This window comes from Halichoerus grypus, chromosome 13 (genome assembly GCF_964656455.1).
Source record: "Halichoerus grypus chromosome 13, mHalGry1.hap1.1, whole genome shotgun sequence".
In the NCBI taxonomy this organism is placed as follows: Eukaryota; Metazoa; Chordata; class Mammalia; order Carnivora; family Phocidae; genus Halichoerus; species Halichoerus grypus.
The window spans coordinates 48,545,065-48,564,712 of record NC_135724.1 but is presented as its reverse complement, the minus strand read 5'-3'; the positions used below and the strand labels follow the sequence as shown (position 1 = coordinate 48,564,712).

Below are 19,648 nucleotides of genomic sequence, written 5' to 3'. Positions count from 1 at the left end.
GTGAGATTAGGTTAAACCGGTACTCATGCTTTTGAGAATCTGGAGATGATCATACGTGTGTTCTCCCCTCACTGACCTGTTTTTATGAAACTAAGTACAATCAAAATGTGCTCTAAGTTTATCAAGCCTGATTTTCTGACAATACATCTTCCACAAAACTTTATTGAGCTGCTTGTCAGTTTCGTCTGGAAAGAGTCTGTGGTTTAAAAACCAAAACCAGAGGTATTGACGGGTGAGGCCATTGCCCACATCACCATACATTGTGTTACTTGGCAAAAACCTGCCTATGCCCCACCCCCAGTCCCTGTTCCTGATATATATATACTTTAATGGCATATGCCAAATGACTTTAATCGGGGAGGAGGAGACAAGTCAGGAGTAGACCGCCAACCTGATTAAAGTGGTTTATGTACCAGACTATCTCAACTATATTTGCCTTCACCTTTAGATTGTCAGGCAACTGATGGGATTTCTTTTTCTGTGTAAACCGCTTTATTTACACACACAAACCATATTTACAAGTTTCCATTCCCACAAAATAGGCCTCTTTTTTTTTTAAGATTTTATTTATTTATTTGAGAGTGAGAGGAAGTGAGAGAGAACACGAGCAGAGGGGCAGAGGGGGAGAGAGAGAAGCCAACTCCCTCCTGAGCAGGGAGCCCAAGGCAATGCAGCACTGGATCCCAGGACCTTGGGATCATGACCTGAGCCAAAGGCAGACACTTAACCAACTGAGCCACCCAGGCGCCCAATAGGCCTCCGCTTCTGAGGAATCTATTCCACTCTACTTCTTGAATTGGTCACAGTCAGAAGCATAGGAATCCTTATAAATGCCATGCCATGCAAAATCATATGTACCTATTTTTGATATATAAGTAAATAATATTTGATGTATAATTCCTGTCTGCAATTTATTCTAGATTTTCTTTTCTAAAACCAAATATAGTGAGCTTCTTAAACATGCTGCAAAAGTATAAAATAGTTTGCTTTTATAAACATCACAGTTGCTAAGAGACTAGATCTTGTTTTTTTTTTAAGATTTTATTTATTTGACAGAGAGAGAGAGAGAGCACAAGCAGGGGGAGCAGCAGGCAGAGGGAGAAGCAGGCTCCCCGCTGAACAGAGAGCCCAACGCAGGGCCTGATCCCAGGACCCTGGGATCACGATGGAGCAGAAGGCAGACACCCAACCAACTGAGCCCCCCAGGCACCCCTAGATCTTAATTGTTCTCACCACAAAAAGGAAATGATAATTATGTGATGTGATGGAGGTGTCAGCTAAGATGGTAATCATAACTGCAATCTATAAAAATATCTAATCAACTCATTGTATACCTTAAAGTTATACAATTTTATATGCCCATTATATCTCAATAAAAATATTCATGGGGCGCCTGGGTGGCTCAGTTGGTTAAGCGACTGCCTTCGGCTCAGGTCATGATCCTGGAGTCCCAGGATCGAGTCCCGCATCGGGCTCCCTGCTCAGCGGGGAGTCTGCTTCTCCCTCTGGCCCTCCCCCTCTCATGTGCTCTCTCTCTCTCTCTCTCTCAAATAAATAAATAAAATCTTTAAAAAAAATATTCATAAAATAGTTTGCTTTTATGGGAAAAATAAACTTTCTTGAGCATTATTCTTTATCATTTTAAAAGATATCTCACTTCTGATTCATTAATGCCAGAGGTCTCAATTTGTAGTTTGATTAAATCTTAATTATTCTGTAATGTCATTTTTTTTAAAGATTTACTTATTTATTTTAGAGAGAGAGGAAGGGCAGAGGGAGAGAGAGAAGAGAAGCAGAGCCTGATGCAGGGCTCTATGCAGGGCTCTATGCAGGGCTCGATCCCACAACCCATGAGACCATGACCTAAGCTGAAATCAAGAGTCAAATGTCCAACCGACTGAGCCACCCAGGCGCCCTTGTAATGTGATTTTTGACAACATTTGGCTTGCTTTCTATCAATGGTTTTCATTTAGAGCAGTCTGTCTACGAACTTTGGAATTTGGTTCATTTGATTTGGTTATCTACTAAAAGAAATCATAATCAACTGAATAAATTATCTTGCTTGACTGAGCTTTCAAAGACTATACTAGCTCACACCAACCTGATCCCAGTAAAAAGAGAGACCTCCATTCCTGAGAGCTCCTGAGAAAGTTCTGGGGGAGACCTCTGATTAGTTCACATTTTGCCATGTACACACGCTAAAAACACTTGTTCTGGCCTAGCTAATGCATCTTGATGTTCAACATTATGGTTCTGTAAATTGCGAAGGTCTTTTTCTCAATTCTTACAAGAACTACAAGCCCCTACTTGTAAATTCTCTTGATAAATTCAAAATTGTGAATGTAATCTAGAATTGTTTAAATTGTTTTCCTTTCTAACTCCAAACTGTAGAATGTACTTTTCTGCCCTTGCTTATCATGAGGACATCTATTTCTAAAAGCTAATAATGAAGCAGTTGCATTGCCCCATATATCACATTTTCATTTCCTTTTTCCTTTTCTTTCTTGTGACAAATCTAAATACCAGAACCTATAAAGCCTCTGCTAACTTCCAGACACGTTCAGACTGATCCTTCTGCTAGCAGCAAATAAAGTCTTTTTTCTTTGTTCGTCCACTCTTGTTGACTTTATTTCAAGACTCTTGACAGTTTGAGGGGCGCCTGGGTGGCTCAGCCGTTAAGCGTCTGCCTTTGGCTCAGGTCATGATCCCAGGGTCCTGGAATCGAGCCCCACATCAGGCTCCCTGCTCAGCAAGAAGCCTGCTTCTCCCTCTCCCACTCTCCCTGCTTGTGTTCCTGTTCTCACTAACTCTCTCTGTCAAATAAATAAATAAAATCTTAAAAAAAAAAAAAAAGACTCTTGACAGTTTGAGACAATTACTACGAGAGCTAAAATTCTAAAAAAAAAAAAAACACTTCAATCTAGAAAATAAAAACAAAGAAAAAGTATAGCAATTTGGTATAAATCAACTGATACCGGCATTTCAATTTGCCATCTTCTGGGACAATCACTACTAACGCATATAAGTAATAATGCTGGCCCCATATACTTGAGAAGGAATAAGTGTTAGCCAGATTAAAGAACTGAATTACAAAAGTCCAGAGAGGAGAGGGAACTTGATGAGTTGCAGGAACTCAAATATTCCAATATTATTGAAGGGAAAAGGGATTAAAAGGTAGGCAGAGCTGGGGCACCAGGGTGGCTCAATCGGTTAAGCGTCTGCCTTCAGCTCAGGTCATGATCCCAGGGTCAGGGGATTGAGCCCAGTGTCAGGCTCCCTGCTTAGCAGGGAGTCTGCTTCTCCTTCTCCCTGCCCCCCCACCCCCCGCTCGTGCTCTCTCACGTGTGCGTGCACACTCTCTCTCTCTCAAATGAATAAAATCTTAAAAAAAAAAAGAAAAAAAGGTAGGCAAAGCCAAAGTAGAAAAGGCCTTGAGGATAGCAGGAAGGAGTACTCTGAGCTTGGTACTAGGGATACTGTAGTGAACAATACACACAGAGTACCCTTCCTCATGTAGCATACATTCTAATGGGGGAGACAATCAGTTATTTCATAAATATTTATTGAGGGCACGTTGTGTGCAACTCACTATTCTAGATACTGGGAATATAGAAATTAACAGAACAGATACAAATCCCTGCCTTCAGAGGTGCCTGGGTGGCTCAGTCAGTTAAGCATCTGCCTTTGGCTCAGGTCATGATCCCAGGGTCCTGGGATTGAGCCTCACACCGGGTTCCTTACTCAGCAGAGAGTCTGCTTCACCCTCTCCCTCTGCTGCTCCCCCTGCTTGTGCGCTCTCTGTCAAATAAATAAAATCTTAAAAAAAAAAAAAGACTCTGCTTTCAGACAGTACATTTTTCAAGTCAGTTAATAAATAAGTAAATAACAATTAAATGCAAAGAAGGAAAAAAATATGGTAATAAACAGGGCAGCACTAATCAAACTTTCTGTAATGATGCAAATGTTCTATATCTGCACTGTCTCAAAGGGTAGCCATAGCCACATAGGGCTCTTGAGCACTTGAAATATGAGTATTGCAACTGAGGAACTGAGTTTTTAATTTTATTTAATTTTAATTTATTACCCACCCCCCACCAGCTTTAATTTTAATTGATTAATTTTTTGAGAAAGAGCGCACACGCAAGAGTGTGTGAAGTGGGGGAAGGGGAGAGGGGGAGAAAGAGAATCTTAAGCAGGCCCCATGCCCAGCACAGAGCCAAATGCAGGACTCCATCTCCCAACCCTGAGATCATGACCTGAGCCTAAATCAACAGTTGGATACTTAGCCCACTGAGACACCCAGGTGTCCCCTTAATCTTAATTTCCACGGGCTTATTAATATCATCATGGATTTTATTTTTTTAAGTCTCTCCTAAAACTGATTCTTCTCTTGGTTCTAAGGGTGTTCCCAATAAAACTCCAGGGGCTACTATCTCTTCATTCACATTCAAAAGGAAAGAGAATTCCCTGCAAAGGTCTGACTGGATCAGTTTACATTCCAAGCCCACTGTGGACAAGTAATGGAACGTGATGATTGACAGAGGATAGAGTCAGCTTCATTGGGATCACATGGATCATCAGATTATTAGGAACTGCTGGGAAGGGAGATGGATAGATATTGAGAAGGCAACACACAAATGAACATTACAGTCTTGCTACTCAAATTATGGTCCATAGACTAGGGGCATCTTCATCAACTGAAGGCTTTTAGAAATATAGAATTTCAGCCCCCGCACCAACTGCATCAGAATTTTCATTCTAAAATTTCCTCAGGTATGTCCTATGCACATAAAAGTTTGATGAGCATTGCCTTACACTTCCCCAAGAGTTCTGATAATCAAGGATGGCATCCAGGCTGAAGATACAAATTAAAGCCCTGGTTTTAGAGGAGATCACCTAGGCTAAAGGAGAAAGTATCCATAATAAGACTGCACCTGGGGTAAACCCTGAAACTCTCCAACATGTAATGGCTCAGTAGAGGATGAGGCAGCTGAGACCTAGAAAGTGTAACTATTGGCATAGGAGTAGCATCAGGTAAGCTCGGCATCCTGAAAGTCAAGATAGGCGTGTGTTTCAAAAGGGTAATGTTGAATGCTGCTGAAATGTTGAGTAAGATGAAGATAGAGGTTTGTCTCGAGGTTTTTGATGACCTTTAGAAAAGCAGTATCAATGGAGTCTGAAGAGTGAATTAAAGGTGATAAAACAAGTGTAGACAACACATTCAAGAAGTTTTTATGTGAAAGAAATCTAGCAGTAGCTGGAGCTGCATCAGGGAAGAATTTTGTTTTTAAGATAAACTTGTGTTATTTTTTTAAAAATCCCGTGAAGAGGGAGAGATTGAGGATTCGAGTTAGGAGATAACTGAAGGAGTGAAATTCTTGAAAAAATGAGAGCTGGGATCCAGACTACAGTGAAGAGGAATTTGCCTTTGAAAGGAGCAATAGTATTTCTACCCTTCTAACTGGAAGAAAAGCTGAAAAGGTGGCTTCTGGTTTTCTTTTTTTTCTTTTTTTATTTTATTTTTTTTTAAAGATTTTATTTATTTATTTGACAGAGAGAGATATAGTGAGAGAGGGAACACAAGCAGGGGGAGTGGGAGAGGGAGAAGCAGGCTTCCCGCGGAGCAGGGAGCCCGATGTGGGGCTCGATTCCAGCACCCTGGGATCATGACCTGAGCCGAAGGCAGACGCTTAACGACTGAGCCACCCAGGCGCCCCTGCTTCTGGTTTTCTAAAAGTAGGAAATATTAGAGAGTGATCTGAGAAAGAAACTGTAGAAGGTTTCAGAGGGAGAGAAAAGGTATGAAATAGTTTGTGAGCTTATTAGAGAACCACAACAGATCTCTCAACAGTGTAGGGTACCCTTCTGAGGTTTGTGACCAGAATTTAAAGTAAAAATAGGGACGCCTGGGTGGCTCAGTCAGTTGTGTCTGCCTTCAGCTCAGGTCATGATCCCAAGGTCCTAGGAGTGAGCACGGCATCAGGTTCCTTGCTCAGCAGGGAACCTGTTTCTCTCTCTGCCTGCCGCTCCCTTTGCTTATACTCTTTCTCTCTCTCTCTGACAAATAAATAAGTAAAATCTTAAAAAAAAAAAAAAAAGTAAAAATAATCCGCTAAACTGTGATTTTCTTCTGGTACATTCCTGGTGTTGGAGCGGAATTAGCATAATTCTTTGGGCTTTCTCAGAAATTCCCGAACTTCACGGGTATACTTACTGCTGCATAACATACGGCTCCCGGCCGTGCCGAAGGGCCCACTAATTGGATCTAATCTCCTCAAATCCCCACTCCTCCACCTTACTGGAATTTTCCTCCTAGACCTGCGCTAAGTCACCTCAGCCATCGCAAGACACACCTCCAGCCGCCAGGGGCCGTAGTGACGTTCCGCGCAGCCGGAAGTGAGTACGGCACAGCGTGGCCTCGGCGTTTCCGCTTTGCGTCCGCAGCGCTCCTCGCGCTCTTTACGTCGGAGCCCAAGGAGTAGGCGTTTCCGGCCATTCATACGCCTAGGCTTTCGGACCTGGGTAGTTCGGTTTTGTTCACTATCCGACCGAAAGAGAGACGGCGCCGCTAGGATGAAGCTCGTGAGGTGAGGAGGTAACCCAGCGCGGTTAGGGCTGTGACGATTTGGGCCGCGAGCGGGAGGCCGGACTGCCCAGTTCCGGGAGGTGCGAAAGCCGCGTGCGCGCGCGGCCTGCTAACGGCCTCCCGCGCCCACTGCTCCCGCCACATCTTGGCCGCGCCGCCGCGGGCGCTGGAACCAGGGCTTCAGACTGGATAGCGCACGGATCCCGCATGTCTTCAGACAAGTGGACGTAAAAGCCTGTCGGTTTCTTTCCCCTTAGTGTCTTAGAGGCCTTAAAGGTGCAAGCTCTTACTTTCGGTTAGTTGAAGATGTTCATTTCATTAGGACTCGTGCTCTTACTCTAGATTACTTTTCTGGGCCCTCTCAGCGCTCAGGACCGGCAAATATAACTAAGTGTTCTAGGTTCTCTGAGAACGTGGGAGACATAAAGAATAATTGTATGCATTGCGTTAAATTAATGAGCTTTTAAAATGTACTTAGAAACTGCAGGGGTTTATCCGGAAATAATGAAACCCATTTCCGAAATGTTTTAAATAAGGATTGGACTTACGGTTTCGTTAGGGTTTTTTTTGTTGTTGTTTATATTTTGATAACTCCTTAGATTTAAGATAACTCACATGTCCCTTCAAAAAGGACTTTAATTCAGGAAAAGAATCTCCCCAGGGGAGGCAGAATCAGCTTACGTGTTTGTGACTGATTACGCAGATAATCGCTATTCTGTTTTATTTGTGTTTAAACTTCATCGGTTAGTTGAGACTACTGGTTTACTGATTTGAGTAATTCATTCTAAACTACCTGCAGATAGATTAGGTTTTGGTGTTTTTCCTTGAGGGGGAGAGCCTTGAACATAGAGGAAGTTTCTGATTAAGTTAGCAGTTATGTACGTAGCTAGGCACTTGTCTGAACCAAGGTTTGTCAGTTGCGATCAATTATTGGGCACCTGTTACACTGTGCGCTGGTAATGGATTTTCTTTTTTTAAGGTGGGGTCCCTGTCTTCTTGAAACTTTCTGTTTTGTGAAGACAGACAAGTAGATAATTTCTAGTATGGGTGAAATAACATAGGGGGCGCCTGGGTCGCTCAGTTCGTTGAGCGACTGCTTTCGGCTCGGGTCATAATCTTGGAGTCCGTGGATCGAGTCCCGCATCGGGCTCCCTGCTCAGCAGGGAGTCTGCTTCTCCCTCTGACCCTCCCCCCTCTCCTGTGCTCTCTCTCTTTCTCATTCTCTCTCTCTCTCAAATAAATAAAATCTTTTAAAAAAAATAACATATAAAACCCTCAATGTGTATTCAGAGTTTATAGGGAAGGCATTTAAGGTTAACGTTTAGTCCATTTTTATTTGAACTGTAACTTTGGAGACAAACGCCCCAGAATTTAAAGTATATTTTCGCAGTTTCTCCATACCTGCCCGTCTGAATCTACTTACAGTTAAGTTTTGTGTCAGACTCTTTGGAATCAGTTTGTCTCATTTAAAGATATTGCGTGTTGTGACAGTTTTCTTGAAAATTTTAAAGTCTGTACTGAATCCTATTCTGTGTCTTAGACAGTAGAAATAAAATTTCTTCTTACTGGAGAATCTATTTTGTGCCAAGAAAATGGGTATTTGTCTAACTGGTTTGCATTTACGGTTGACTTATTTTTGTATGATGGTTGGTGGCACTATCATCCTTACTGTCAAACTCTAAACAAAGGCCTGCGAGTTGTCTTTGACTTCTTTCTTGATAATCTGATAAATTGCCAGGATTTCACAATTTTAGCCATTTCAGTGCTTGTGTAGTAGTGTCTTGTTATGGCTTTAATTTGCATTTTCCTAATGACTAGTGATGTTGAACACCTTTTCACCTGTTTATTGGCCATTCATGTATCTTTGTGAACTGTTTGGTTTTCATTGTGTTTATTATTGAATTGTAAGAATTCTTTATATATCCTGCATACTAGTCCTCTGTCAGGTATAATTTCTCCCAGTTTAACTTGCTTGTTCATTCCTTTAATAAGTTCTTTTGGTGAGCAGAAATTTATTTTGAAGTTTTAATTTACCAGCTTTTCCTTTTATGGTTATTCTCTGGGTACTGTCCAGTTTTTGCCTACCCTCAAACCATGAAGTTATTCTCCTATGTTTTCCTCTTAAAGCTTTATCATTTTAACTTTTATGTTTAGACCTGTGATCTCTCTTGAGTTAATTTTGGTAAGTGGTGTGAGTTAGGGTTCCAGGTTAATTTTTTTCTACATAGACTTCCAGTTATTCCATATTCTTAGGGAATATAAACCCCTATTACCATGGATTTCATCATTTGTTGAAAAGGCTTTCTTTTGCCGATTGGAGTGCTTTGACAGTCCCATTGGTGCCTTTGTAGAAAATTAACTAAATGTGGGTTCATTTCTGGACTCTTTTCTGTTTCATTATCTATTTGTTGGTTCCTGTCTGATAACTGTAACTTTATGTACTGCTCTAGCCACCTAATTTGTCTTCCAATATGAGTATGACCCTGGCACTCCACTTTGTTGATGAAAACCCTTTAGTAGCTCTTTAACAGCTTGGGCTGTCCATGAAAGGAACCTACCTAACTCTTCTCTACTTATCCATTGGTAGTGTAGCTATAGTTTCTCTTCATGTTGGGCTGTTTCTTACTCCCAGATCTTTGCTCTTGTCTCTTTTTGCTGCATATTTCCAACTTTTCAGACTTCTTTTTTTTTTTTTTTTTTTTTTTTTAAAGATTTTATTTATTTATTTGAGAGAGAGAGAATGAGAGAGAGCGAGTACATGAGAGGGGGGAGGGTCAGAGGGAGAAGCAGACTCCCTGCCGAGCAGGGAGCCCGATGCGGGACTCGATCCAGGGACTCCAGGATCATGACCTGAGCCGAAGGCAGTCGCTTAACCAACTGAGCCACCCAGGCGCCCTAACTTTTCAGACTTCTTACTAGAAGTTCACTAAACTCTGACTCCCTCCTATCCATGCTACATTATGTTCCTGGCAAAAGCCTATGCATATATCCATTGCTTTTTAAATTTAGTTACCTTTAAATATCTTCTGTGTGTCTGTCCTTTCCGCTAGAGTTTGAGCTCCTAGTCATTCATTTTTAATCCTCATTTCCAAGCAATATTTGTCAAAGACACATCCTTGGACTTGCTGAAATGTATTTTGATTCCTTCAGAAACCATTTTGCTTACTTTGGTTTTTCTTTTTACTTCCATATGGTAGATTGATTACTAAAATGTTTTATTTTTACTTCAATCCTGTCTATTTCCACAAATGATTTGAGCTTCTGTAAAAGTTAAATGTTGGGGCGCCTGGGTGGCTCAGTTGGTTAAGTGTCCGACTCTGGATTTTGGCTCAGGTCATGATCTCGGTCCTGGGATCAAGCCCCACATGGGGTTGCCTGGTCTGTGGGGAGTCTGCTTGTCTCCCTCTCCCTCTGTGCTCTCTCTCTCTCTCTCTATGAAATAAATAAGTAAATGTTCTTTAAGAAAAGTTAAACCTTGGGACACCTGGGTGGCTCAGTCAGTTAAGCGTCTGCCTTTGGCTCAGGTCATGATCTCAGGGTCCTGGGATCAAGTTCCGCATCGGGCTCCCTGCTCAGTGGGGAGCCTGCTTCTCTCTCTGCCTCTTCTGCCGGCTCTGCCTGCTGCTCCCCCTGCTTGTGCGCTCTCTTTCTCTGACATAAATAAAATCTTAAAAAAAAAAAAAAAAAAGTTACTGAGGGGGGACAATTCAAAGATTTTTTTTATTTTTAGAGATTTTATTTATTTGACACAGAGAGAGACAGCGAGAGAGGGAACGCAGGGGGAGTGGGAGAGGGAGAAGGAGGCTTCCCGCTGAGCAGGGATCCTGGTGTGGGGCTTGATCCCAGGACCCCAGGATCATGACCTGAGCCAAAGGCAGATGCTTAATGACTGAGCCATCCAGGCACCCCAAAAGATTTTTTTTTTAATTAAGTAACTATATGCCCAATGTGGGGCTCAAACTCATGACCCGGATATCAAGAGTTGCATGCTCTACTTATTGAGCCAGCCAGGTGCCCAAAAATAAAAGATTTTATAAAAACCAAAGCTTGATAATGGAAAGAAACTGTTAGATGAAAATTCTAAGCTAATATAAGCAATTATTAAATTTAGAGCATAAAGAATTTTTGTCCGATGAAATAAAGTATTAACGGTTTATTGAGAGAGACTTTCTTTTCTTTCTTTTTTTTTTTTTAAGATTTTATTTATTCATTTGAGAGAGAGAGACAGAGCACACAAGCAGGGGGAGAGGGAGAAGCAGGCTCCCCTCTGAGCCAGCCAGGAGCCCGATGTGGGGGTCAATCCCAGGACTTGGAGACCATAACCCGAGCTGAAGGCAGACGCCTAACCATTTGAGCCACCCAGGCGCCCCAAGAGAGACTTTATTTTCTTGACAACAAATATGAAAAGGAATCATTACATGGATCTTTATATAAGGACAGATTAACTTTTTAAAATTTGAGACTTAATATGTCCCAAACCAAGTGACCCCCTTTTTGATAGCTGTCTGTGCCACTAAAAAGTGATATTTTAAGATTATCTTCCCTTTTCTTTTTTAAAGGTATATCATGCTCTTTTTTTTTTTTTAAGATTTTATTTATTTATTTGACAGAGAGAGACACAGCGAGAGAGGGAACACAAGCAGGGGCAGAGCAGAGGGAGAAGCAGGCTTCCCGCTGAGCAGGGAGCCTGGTGCGGGGCTCGATTCCAGGACTCTGGGATCATGACCTGAGCCGAAGGCAGACGCTTAACCATCTGAGCCACCCAGGTGCCCCAGATTATCTTCCCTTTTAATCGTTAAAGCATTTCAGCCAACTATTTTTTTTTTATTTTTTTTATTTTTAAAGATTTTATTTATTTGTTTGAGAGAGAGAGAGAGAGAGCATGAGAGGGGGGAGGGTCAGAGGGAGAAGCAGACTCCCTGCTGAGCAGGGCGCCCGATGCGGGACTCGATCCTGGGACTCCAGGATCATGACCTGAGCCGAAGGCAGTCGCTTAACCAACTGAGCCACCCAGGCGCCCAATTTCAGCCAACTATTATTCAGTGTCTTTGACACCCAGGATTAGATATGAAGGTTTTGATCCTTGGAGTAGTCTAACTGGGGAGAAAAATAGGTGATTCTACATGTATAATTTAGTGTGATGCTATGATAGGGTGTACAAAGTATGTATTATAAATTAGAAATAAGAACTACATTGTTGGATCATATTGCAGGATTCTTGTTCACTTTCCTGGATGTGATTGTGGTATTATGATTATGTAGGAGAATATTCTCACTAGAAGATGAATGCAGTATAGATCATATGGTGAAAGTATAATTGTGTGGGGACACTCCCACATAAATGGCAACTTTTTTTAAAGATTTTATTTATTTATTTGTCAGAGACAGAGCACAAGCAGGGGAAGCAGCAGGCAGAGGGAGAAGAGGGCTCCCCGCTGAGCAAGGAGGGGAGCTCCATCCTAGGACCCTGGGATCATGACCTGAGCCGAAGGCAGACGCTTAACTGACTGAGCCAGGCATCCCTGAATGGCAACATTTTAATAATTTGTGAACCTTTCAATTTTTCTTTCTCTGAAATATTTCATAGTAATAAGTTGAGGGAGAATGAAAGACTAGATGAGGTGGGGAATGGATGGATTATTCAGTGAACGTTATTGAGGCATCTGGCTGTCTAATTGAGGGAAAAAATAAAGGCCGATATCTACCTCATGCTGCACAGAAAAGAGATGAATTCCAAGTGGATTAAAACTAAACAGAAGAGGGGCATCTGGGTGGCTTACTCAGTTGAGCATCTGACTCTTGGTTTCAGCTTAGGTCATGATCTCAGGGTCATGGGATCGAACCCTGCACTGGATTCCACGTTCAGTGTGGAGTCTACTTGAGATTCTCTTCCTCTCTCTCTGCCCTGTCCTCTGTGCGCACACTTTCTCTCTCTCTCTCTCTCTCAAAATAAATAAAATCTTTTAAAAAAGAAAACTAGAAGGAATAAGACTTCTTACAGTCTTGGGGTGGGAAACATCTTCTTGAACAGATTAATCAGAAGTATTCACAGATTTAACAACCTAAAAATAAAAACCACAAACTTGAATGGCTGTGGCAAATTGGTAGAAAATTTAAAATTTTTTCACCTAATTGAAAACGTGTGAATAGGTAGTTCACAAAAGAAATACAAATTTCCCATATTCATGAAAAGATGTTCAGTCTTACAAGTAAAAGGGAAAAACAGATTCTTTTTTTTCCCCCTGTAGAATTGATGAAGATTTAGAAGATCGGTAAAAGTGTTGCTAAGGATTTGCATAAATGGATTTGTTATAAACATATATATGTATTTTAAAACGTCTTTAAGCTGAATGAGAATTACAGGGTATAGAAGTCAATAAAGTTATGACCCAATTTGCATAAAAACATTTTATGTATATGCTTACGAGTGCACATAAAATGGTCTAGAAGAATCTCCCCATATACATGGAGGGGGGTTAGAAAGGGAGACTTTTACTCCACATACATATAGGAAGCATATAATTTTTTACTACCAATTATAATTTTTTCTTTCCACTTTAGTGAGACATAATGGACATACAGCTCTGTATAAGCTTAAGGTGTACAGCATAATGATTTGGCTTAGGTATATTGCAAAATGATTACCACAGTAAGTTTAGTTAACATACATCATCCAGTATGGATACCAAAAAAGAGAAGGGGGAAAAAATGTTTTTTTCTTGTGATGAGAACTTTCAGGATCTACCGTACAGTAGCCTTAATAACTATAGTTATCATGTTGTATGTGACATTCCTAATACTTAATTTGCCTTATAACTGGAAGTTTGTACCTTTTGACCACTTTCATATAATTTCTTGATTTCAGTTGTGTGGATTATAATGATTTTAGGATCTGTATGCATGGATTGGAGGTTAAGCTGTATAATGATTTAGAGAATCAGAAATGTCCAAATGACAGCTTTTGATATTATACTCCTTCATAAATATTGAGGGTATAATTCAAGGAAAGCTGAAATTGTTGTGCAGATTATTAATAGGAATTGATACAGGTAGCATCTATAGCAGATTTTGAACATCTAGAAATTTCACCCTTTGACTTAAAAAAGATTGTGAAATGTTAAAGGTGGACACTTACTACTATATTTCCACTGTTTTTACAGATTTTTGATGAAATTGAGTCACGAAACTGTAACCATCGAATTAAAGAATGGAACACAGGTCCATGGAACAATCACAGGTATGGAGGTTAGACAGCTTTGTAACACTTTTTTTTTTTCCACCTCTTCTACTTTTAAGGCCAGTATTCTTTTTTGGTTACTTAATGAACATTATTGTAGACATCTCATTCTTTTTGTTTGGATTATTTCATTGACCTTCTTAAGCTTTACCTTAAGTACTTGTGCTAAGACCAAACCGAATTCCCCAGGTTATCCTGCATGTGATCCCTGTTTTCCTTTTTTTAAAGCCTTTGTGCTTTTTGCCTGTGTGTGTTCCTCTGCCTAGAATATTGCATCTTTCAAAGTACATTTTACTCTTTCTTAGAATTTTGTGTTCTCTATTAGGTTGTAAAGTCCTTGAAGATAGAGGATGGGATTTTCATGTTTGATTACCTTGGGTAAAAATATATATGGGGAATGGGTTATTTGAGAGTATTTTCCTTCATTCTTTTTTTCTTTCATGTCTAACTCTGCTTTAATGATACCGTATGTGTAGTTTAAGGCTACTACAACTCTTCACTTGTAGTAGGTGTTCCCCACAAAATTACAAAAGAATTGCTGAGCCAAATGAATGAAAATGCTATTTTAGTATGTAGTCCCAGCCTCTGAAATATTTAAATTGTAAGTTTATAAATAATTTTTCATGTATAGATCCAGCCTCTGAGTAAACCAAGAGAAATACAGTGTTAAACTGATTGTATTTGAGTGTACGCGTGTTTGCAACAGCAATTGTTTTGAAAAGAAATCAGTGCAGTATAAGGTTTCAATACCGTATGGTCAGTGACCATGTGACACTGAGGAAGTGTAATTGCTATTTGAGATGGATGTTGGGAAAGTTGAGAGAATTCATGTTTACTGTCCTAACTTCCTAGGAACAGAAATTAACTAGATCTTTAGTTATCCCATTTGTTCAGATATATTGGTAAAGGCTCCAATAATTGGGTATTTCTAAGATAATGCCATATATTCATTCTAGAAAATTGTGCTTTTATTTTGCAAAATCTCACCCTAAAAACAATGGGAAAAATAGTTTGAGGCAGACCATTCAAAACCTGTGCAGTTTGGTAATTAAAGTATTAACAAAAACCGTAGCATTCCTTTAAAAATACAGTTAAAAACACATGGTAAATTCCTAGTAACAAGGAAAATACTACAGTGCATATAGGACTTTATATTTAAAACAAGGCTTATAGCTTCACGGAATGGGGTATAAGGAAGTTATGAAGATAGTGAGAGAGAACCATGCAGTAAACATTGCTAACCCTGAAATGAGAATACCTGGGCACAGTGGGAATGAGTCGGGTGTTATTCAGGGTTCCTCCATGGCTTGCTGCATTCACAGCTGTAAGCCTACTTAACCGTGCAAAATATTAATGTGCTGGGGATAGTCTCTGAAGGAAGGATTTCTGGTTTATACTGACATTATTCACCCACTAACCAGTTGTACTAAATTATGTCATAGAAACTTGCACTGTAGCAGAACAGACAGCATTCTTTTGTATTGTGGTATTTACTGTGGCTTGATAGATTAACTGGTTGCCTTTATCATGCTAATAATTGCCCTCTTTTTTTTCTTCTAGGTGTAGATGTCAGCATGAATACCCATCTTAAAGCTGTGAAAATGACTTTGAAGAATAGAGAACCGGTACAGCTGGAAACACTGAGTATTCGAGGAAATAACATTCGATATTTTATCCTCCCAGACAGCTTACCTCTGGATACACTACTTGTGGATGTTGAACCAAAGGTGAAATCTAAGAAAAGGGAAGCTGGTAAGTTTGAAGGATTATAATCATTTTTGTGAATGTATATTTATACTTTGATCTACTCAAAATATAAACATTGTGGGGCGCCTGGGTGGCTTAGTTGGTTGAGCTTCCAACTCTTGGTTTCAGCTCAGGTCCTGATCTCCACATCAGCCTCTGTGCTTGGCCTAGATTCTACTTGAGATTCTTTCTACCTGCCTACCTCTCCCCCCGCCCTCATGTGCCTGCACACGCATGCTTTGTCTCTCTCTTTCTAATGAATAAATAAATAAAATCTTTTTTTAAAAAAAGATATAAACATTTGTGAACATTTTTTTGTTTTCTTGATTCCCTGTACTTGCCGTTGAGAGCATATAGTATTTATTAATAATTCTTGGTGTTGCTGTTAAAGACATGCCATTCTTTTTGTGCCTTTGCATGGCTAGTTCCCCACCCTCTATACACTTTGAAAGATTTGGAGATTTGACTCTCTATTCCTGTTATTCTGAAATTTCTTAATGAGTTGGCATTGGGTCTTTGCTTGCTCTCCCTATGTTTTCCTCCATTTTGTTGTTTTGCTTATTTGGTGGACCCCTTCAATAAGGATATTCTTGCCATTTAAAGCAAGAAATATACTTGTATGGCTTTGATAAATTTCTTCTCTTTGATACTTGTTCTATTCTTTCTTCCTGGAAGTCTTAATAATTGGGTCTTCTGAGTAATTGTCTAAGTCTTTTCTCTCTTTTTTTTTTTTTTCTGTTTTCTGAGAAACTTCTTTGACTTTATTTTCCAGTCTAGCATAGAGTTAATCTTCAGGCCTCCTCTTCTGTGATGATTTTTCATAGAATCTTGTTCTGTATCTGAAAAATACTGGATAGGATATTAGTGTTTTTTCTTTATTTACATTTTATTTTATTCTTGGCATTGTTTGTTTTCTTGGATTTCTCTTTTTATTTGCTCTCTGTTTAAGTTTGTTTTTTTTTTTTTTTTAAGATTTATTCATTTGAGACACAGAGATACAGAGAGAGAGAGAGCATGAGCAGGGGGAGAGGCAGAGGGAGAGGGAGAAGCAGGCTTCCCGCTGAGCCAGGAGCCCAATGCGGGGCTCGATCCCAGGACCCTGGGATCATGACCTGAGCCAAAGGCAGATGCCCAACCATCTTAGCCACCCAGGTGCCCCATCTGTTTAAGTTTTTATTTGAATTCCAGTTAGTTAACATACAATGTTATATTAGTTTCACGTGTACAACATAGTGATTCAGCAGATCCATATGTGACCTGGTGGTCATCATGACAAGTGCACTCCTTAATCCCCATCATGTATTTCACCCATCCCTCCTCCCCCTCCTCTCTCGTAACCATCAGTTTGTTCTCTTATGTAGTTAAGAGTTTCTTTCTTGATCAAGTGGTCTCTCTCTCCCTCTCTTCTCCATATTTGCTCTCTTTATTTGATTTTTATGTTGTAGGCTTAATTTGAGTTTCTTGTATTTGGCCATCTATTACTTAACAAGAACCCTAGGAAGAGATGCTCTGGGAGGGGAGGCTGGACTCCTGAGCTGGTGAGTCTCACTTTAGGGTAGTTCAGAAGTGAGTTGGCCTCTTCACTGAGGAGACCCAAAATTTCAGGATCTAGAGTCACTTCTGGAGCTTTTCAAACCGCCCCCCCGCCAAAAAAGATTCCTGTCACCTACTGTAGGAGATAATGCCTGGCAGTCAGCATTATAGGAGCAGAGCAGGAGAAAGGGGCTGGGTGTTTTGTAGATGGTCACTTGATAACAGTGATTTTTGAGACTTTTTTGCCTTCCACCCACGCTAAGAAATACACTTTGCTTCATGGCCCATTCATGCATATAACTGAAACAGAAATCTCAGGAAGAATTACTTAGTCTTAATACATGCAAATGCCCATATGTTTCTTATGCTCTTTTAGTTAAAAAAAATTTTTAGGGGTGCTTGGGTGGCTCAGTTGGTTAAGTGTCTGCCTTTGGCTCAGGTTGTGATTGTGGAGTCTGGGATCAAGCCCCACATCAGGCTCCCCACTCAGCAGGGAGTCTGTTTCTCCTTCTGCCTTTCACCCTGCTCCGTGTTTTCTCTCTCTCTCTCAAATAAATTAATAAAATCTTTTTTAAAAAAGAAAAAAAAAATTTAGGTTGCAACCTATAGCTTGAAAAATGCTAAATTCCCCATTCCCTTCCCCTCAGTTCTGTGCCTCTTGCTGCTATCCACTTTGCAGTTATTTTCAAATCTGAAGCCTTTCTGCTTCAATGTCTTTAGGTTTATTTTACCTTTTCTCTCCTACCTACCTGTCAAGGAAATAATCATTAGCTTTGCAAGGTGGGGAAGAGAGGACTGACCAGTTTTTTGCACCACATGTTTGTCAACCATTTTGTTTGTTTTCCACCCCCTGCTTCATCTCACCCTTGGCTTCTAAGGTCATAGGTCTTCTAAGAGTTACTCTTTCTTTATTAAACATTTACGGTTGTTAGTCTACTTTCTGGCCACTGTGTTCCCTCTCTCCTTCTCTTTCTTTTTCTTTATGGGTATTTACCATTTTTACTCCTTTTCTGTCATGAGTAGTATTTCAGAAGAAATTGGAGATAAATGTGGTTAAGCTGCCTTGTTCTAACAAAAGTCCTAGACTTACTCTGTTTCTTTGAATGACAAGTTTGGCAACAGTGGGTAGAAGTTTAGAATGTGACTGACTTGAACTTCATGTCAGGATTTTTTTAATATTCATAGCTCTCTGAAGACTGAAAATAAGTTCATTTGAGAAGTGAGTTTTCTGTCAGTGTAATATTCAGGTAGACTTAGGAGACCAGCTGACACAGGGATGTTGCTATAATGATTAAAATACTTTGTTATGATTAGATCAAATGACTTAAGATTCTAAAGAGTCCTAAGGTTGCTTGATGTAATGTATTTTAAACTTTCTTAGCTTTGAATTAACTTGCTTGGATCCTATTCAGTAACAAAAAAATCTAGCACATGATGTTCATGTTCTGTTCCGTTGATATGATATCTCTTCCATCCTGTGTAAGGTTCAGATCATTTGGATTTTATTTTGTGTTGAATTTGAGACATGATAGATACTTTAAAACTTGATGAATCAAATGGAATAAATATTAAATTATCTTTGTAAGCCAGCAGTTTTTGGGTCTGCATGATAATGTGTTGAGAGAGATGCCTGTGAGGTCACATTTGAGAAAAGCTGGGTTAGTTTTCTTTCCTGTAGATGCTGTTTGTGGTGGCCCAGGTGACAATCAGTGCAGAAGAGAATTAACCTTGCTTTGTTTTTCTCTTTTTTTAGTTGCAGGAAGAGGCCGAGGCCGAGGAAGAGGAAGAGGACGTGGTCGGGGTAGAGGAAGAGGGGGTCCTAGGCGATAATGTCTCTCAAGATTACTATTTCAAAGTGATACATGATTGGGGATATTTTTTGTACAGGTTTTGTTTGTTTATGTCAGTTTTTAATAAACGTAAATGTAGGACGGAGTTGTCTGTTGACTGTCAAATTTTAATAGTTCATATATATTCATGATATTTGCATAGTAAGAGCTAAGTATTACTACTAGGCAAACGCAGAATAATTTCATTCTTAGATCAGGCTTTTAATGTTTGAACTAAAATTTTTTTATGAATGTATGTAGAATATATACCTAATTACTTTACATGCACTGAATATGCATTTTATTGTTTTACTTGGATTCTGTTTTGTGGAACCTACCTATGAGTAAAATAAGTTCTTTTTGGTACTTCAGGAACTAACGTCCTGTGGATTGGGGTCTAATATTGATTGCCTTTTCCTGAGTTTTACTTTATGGAGACTTGGGTATTTAGTAAAGGTGATAGTCCTCTTCAAATTCAGGAGTCTTAGATTTTGTTGTGCTCATTAATGGATTTTTTTTTTAAGGTTCTCAATAGAATATAATTTTACATTCTCTTGAGTTGAAACTGCAGATAACATTCACTAGATTATCAGTTGTGAGCAGTGTCAAAACCTGTTAATGTGAAATGTACCTGTCAGTGGCTCCTTTATCAAGTACTTTTACAAGAATTCCTTTAAGAACAAAAAGAAAAAAACCTTCTTTGACAGCAAAATTGGA

The 19,648-nt window shown here is 39.8% G+C and overlaps 1 protein-coding gene across 2 annotated transcripts; it reads left to right on the top strand.

Moving 5' to 3' along the window:
- Positions 1 to 6,435: 6,435 nt before the first annotated feature.
- Positions 6,436 to 19,037, top strand: SNRPD1 (small nuclear ribonucleoprotein D1 polypeptide). Of its 2 annotated transcripts, none has more exons than XM_036079254.2 (4): positions 6,436 to 6,587; positions 13,747 to 13,823; positions 15,384 to 15,575; positions 18,856 to 19,037. In XM_036079254.2, the coding sequence occupies exons 1-4, from the start codon at positions 6,574 to 6,576 to the stop codon at positions 18,930 to 18,932; spliced, it is 360 nt and encodes a 119-aa protein (XP_035935147.1). In that variant the 5' UTR covers positions 6,436 to 6,573; the 3' UTR covers positions 18,933 to 19,037. The 2 variants fall into 2 exon arrangements, with proteins under 2 accessions (XP_035935147.1, XP_077916650.1); XM_078060524.1 differs by lacking the exon at positions 6,436 to 6,587 and adding an exon at positions 6,732 to 6,881.
- The last annotated feature ends 611 nt before the right edge of the window (positions 19,038 to 19,648 follow it).

What these genes read in the sequence shown, in the direction of transcription:
- SNRPD1 (XM_036079254.2), top strand. An exon ending in GGTCCATGGAACAATCACAG is followed by an intron (nt 13,824 to 15,383) that starts GTATGGAGGTTA and finishes TTTTTCTTCTAG; the next exon opens with GTGTAGATGTCAGCATGAAT. An exon ending in ATCTAAGAAAAGGGAAGCTG is followed by an intron (nt 15,576 to 18,855) that starts GTAAGTTTGAAG and finishes CTCTTTTTTTAG; the next exon opens with TTGCAGGAAGAGGCCGAGGC.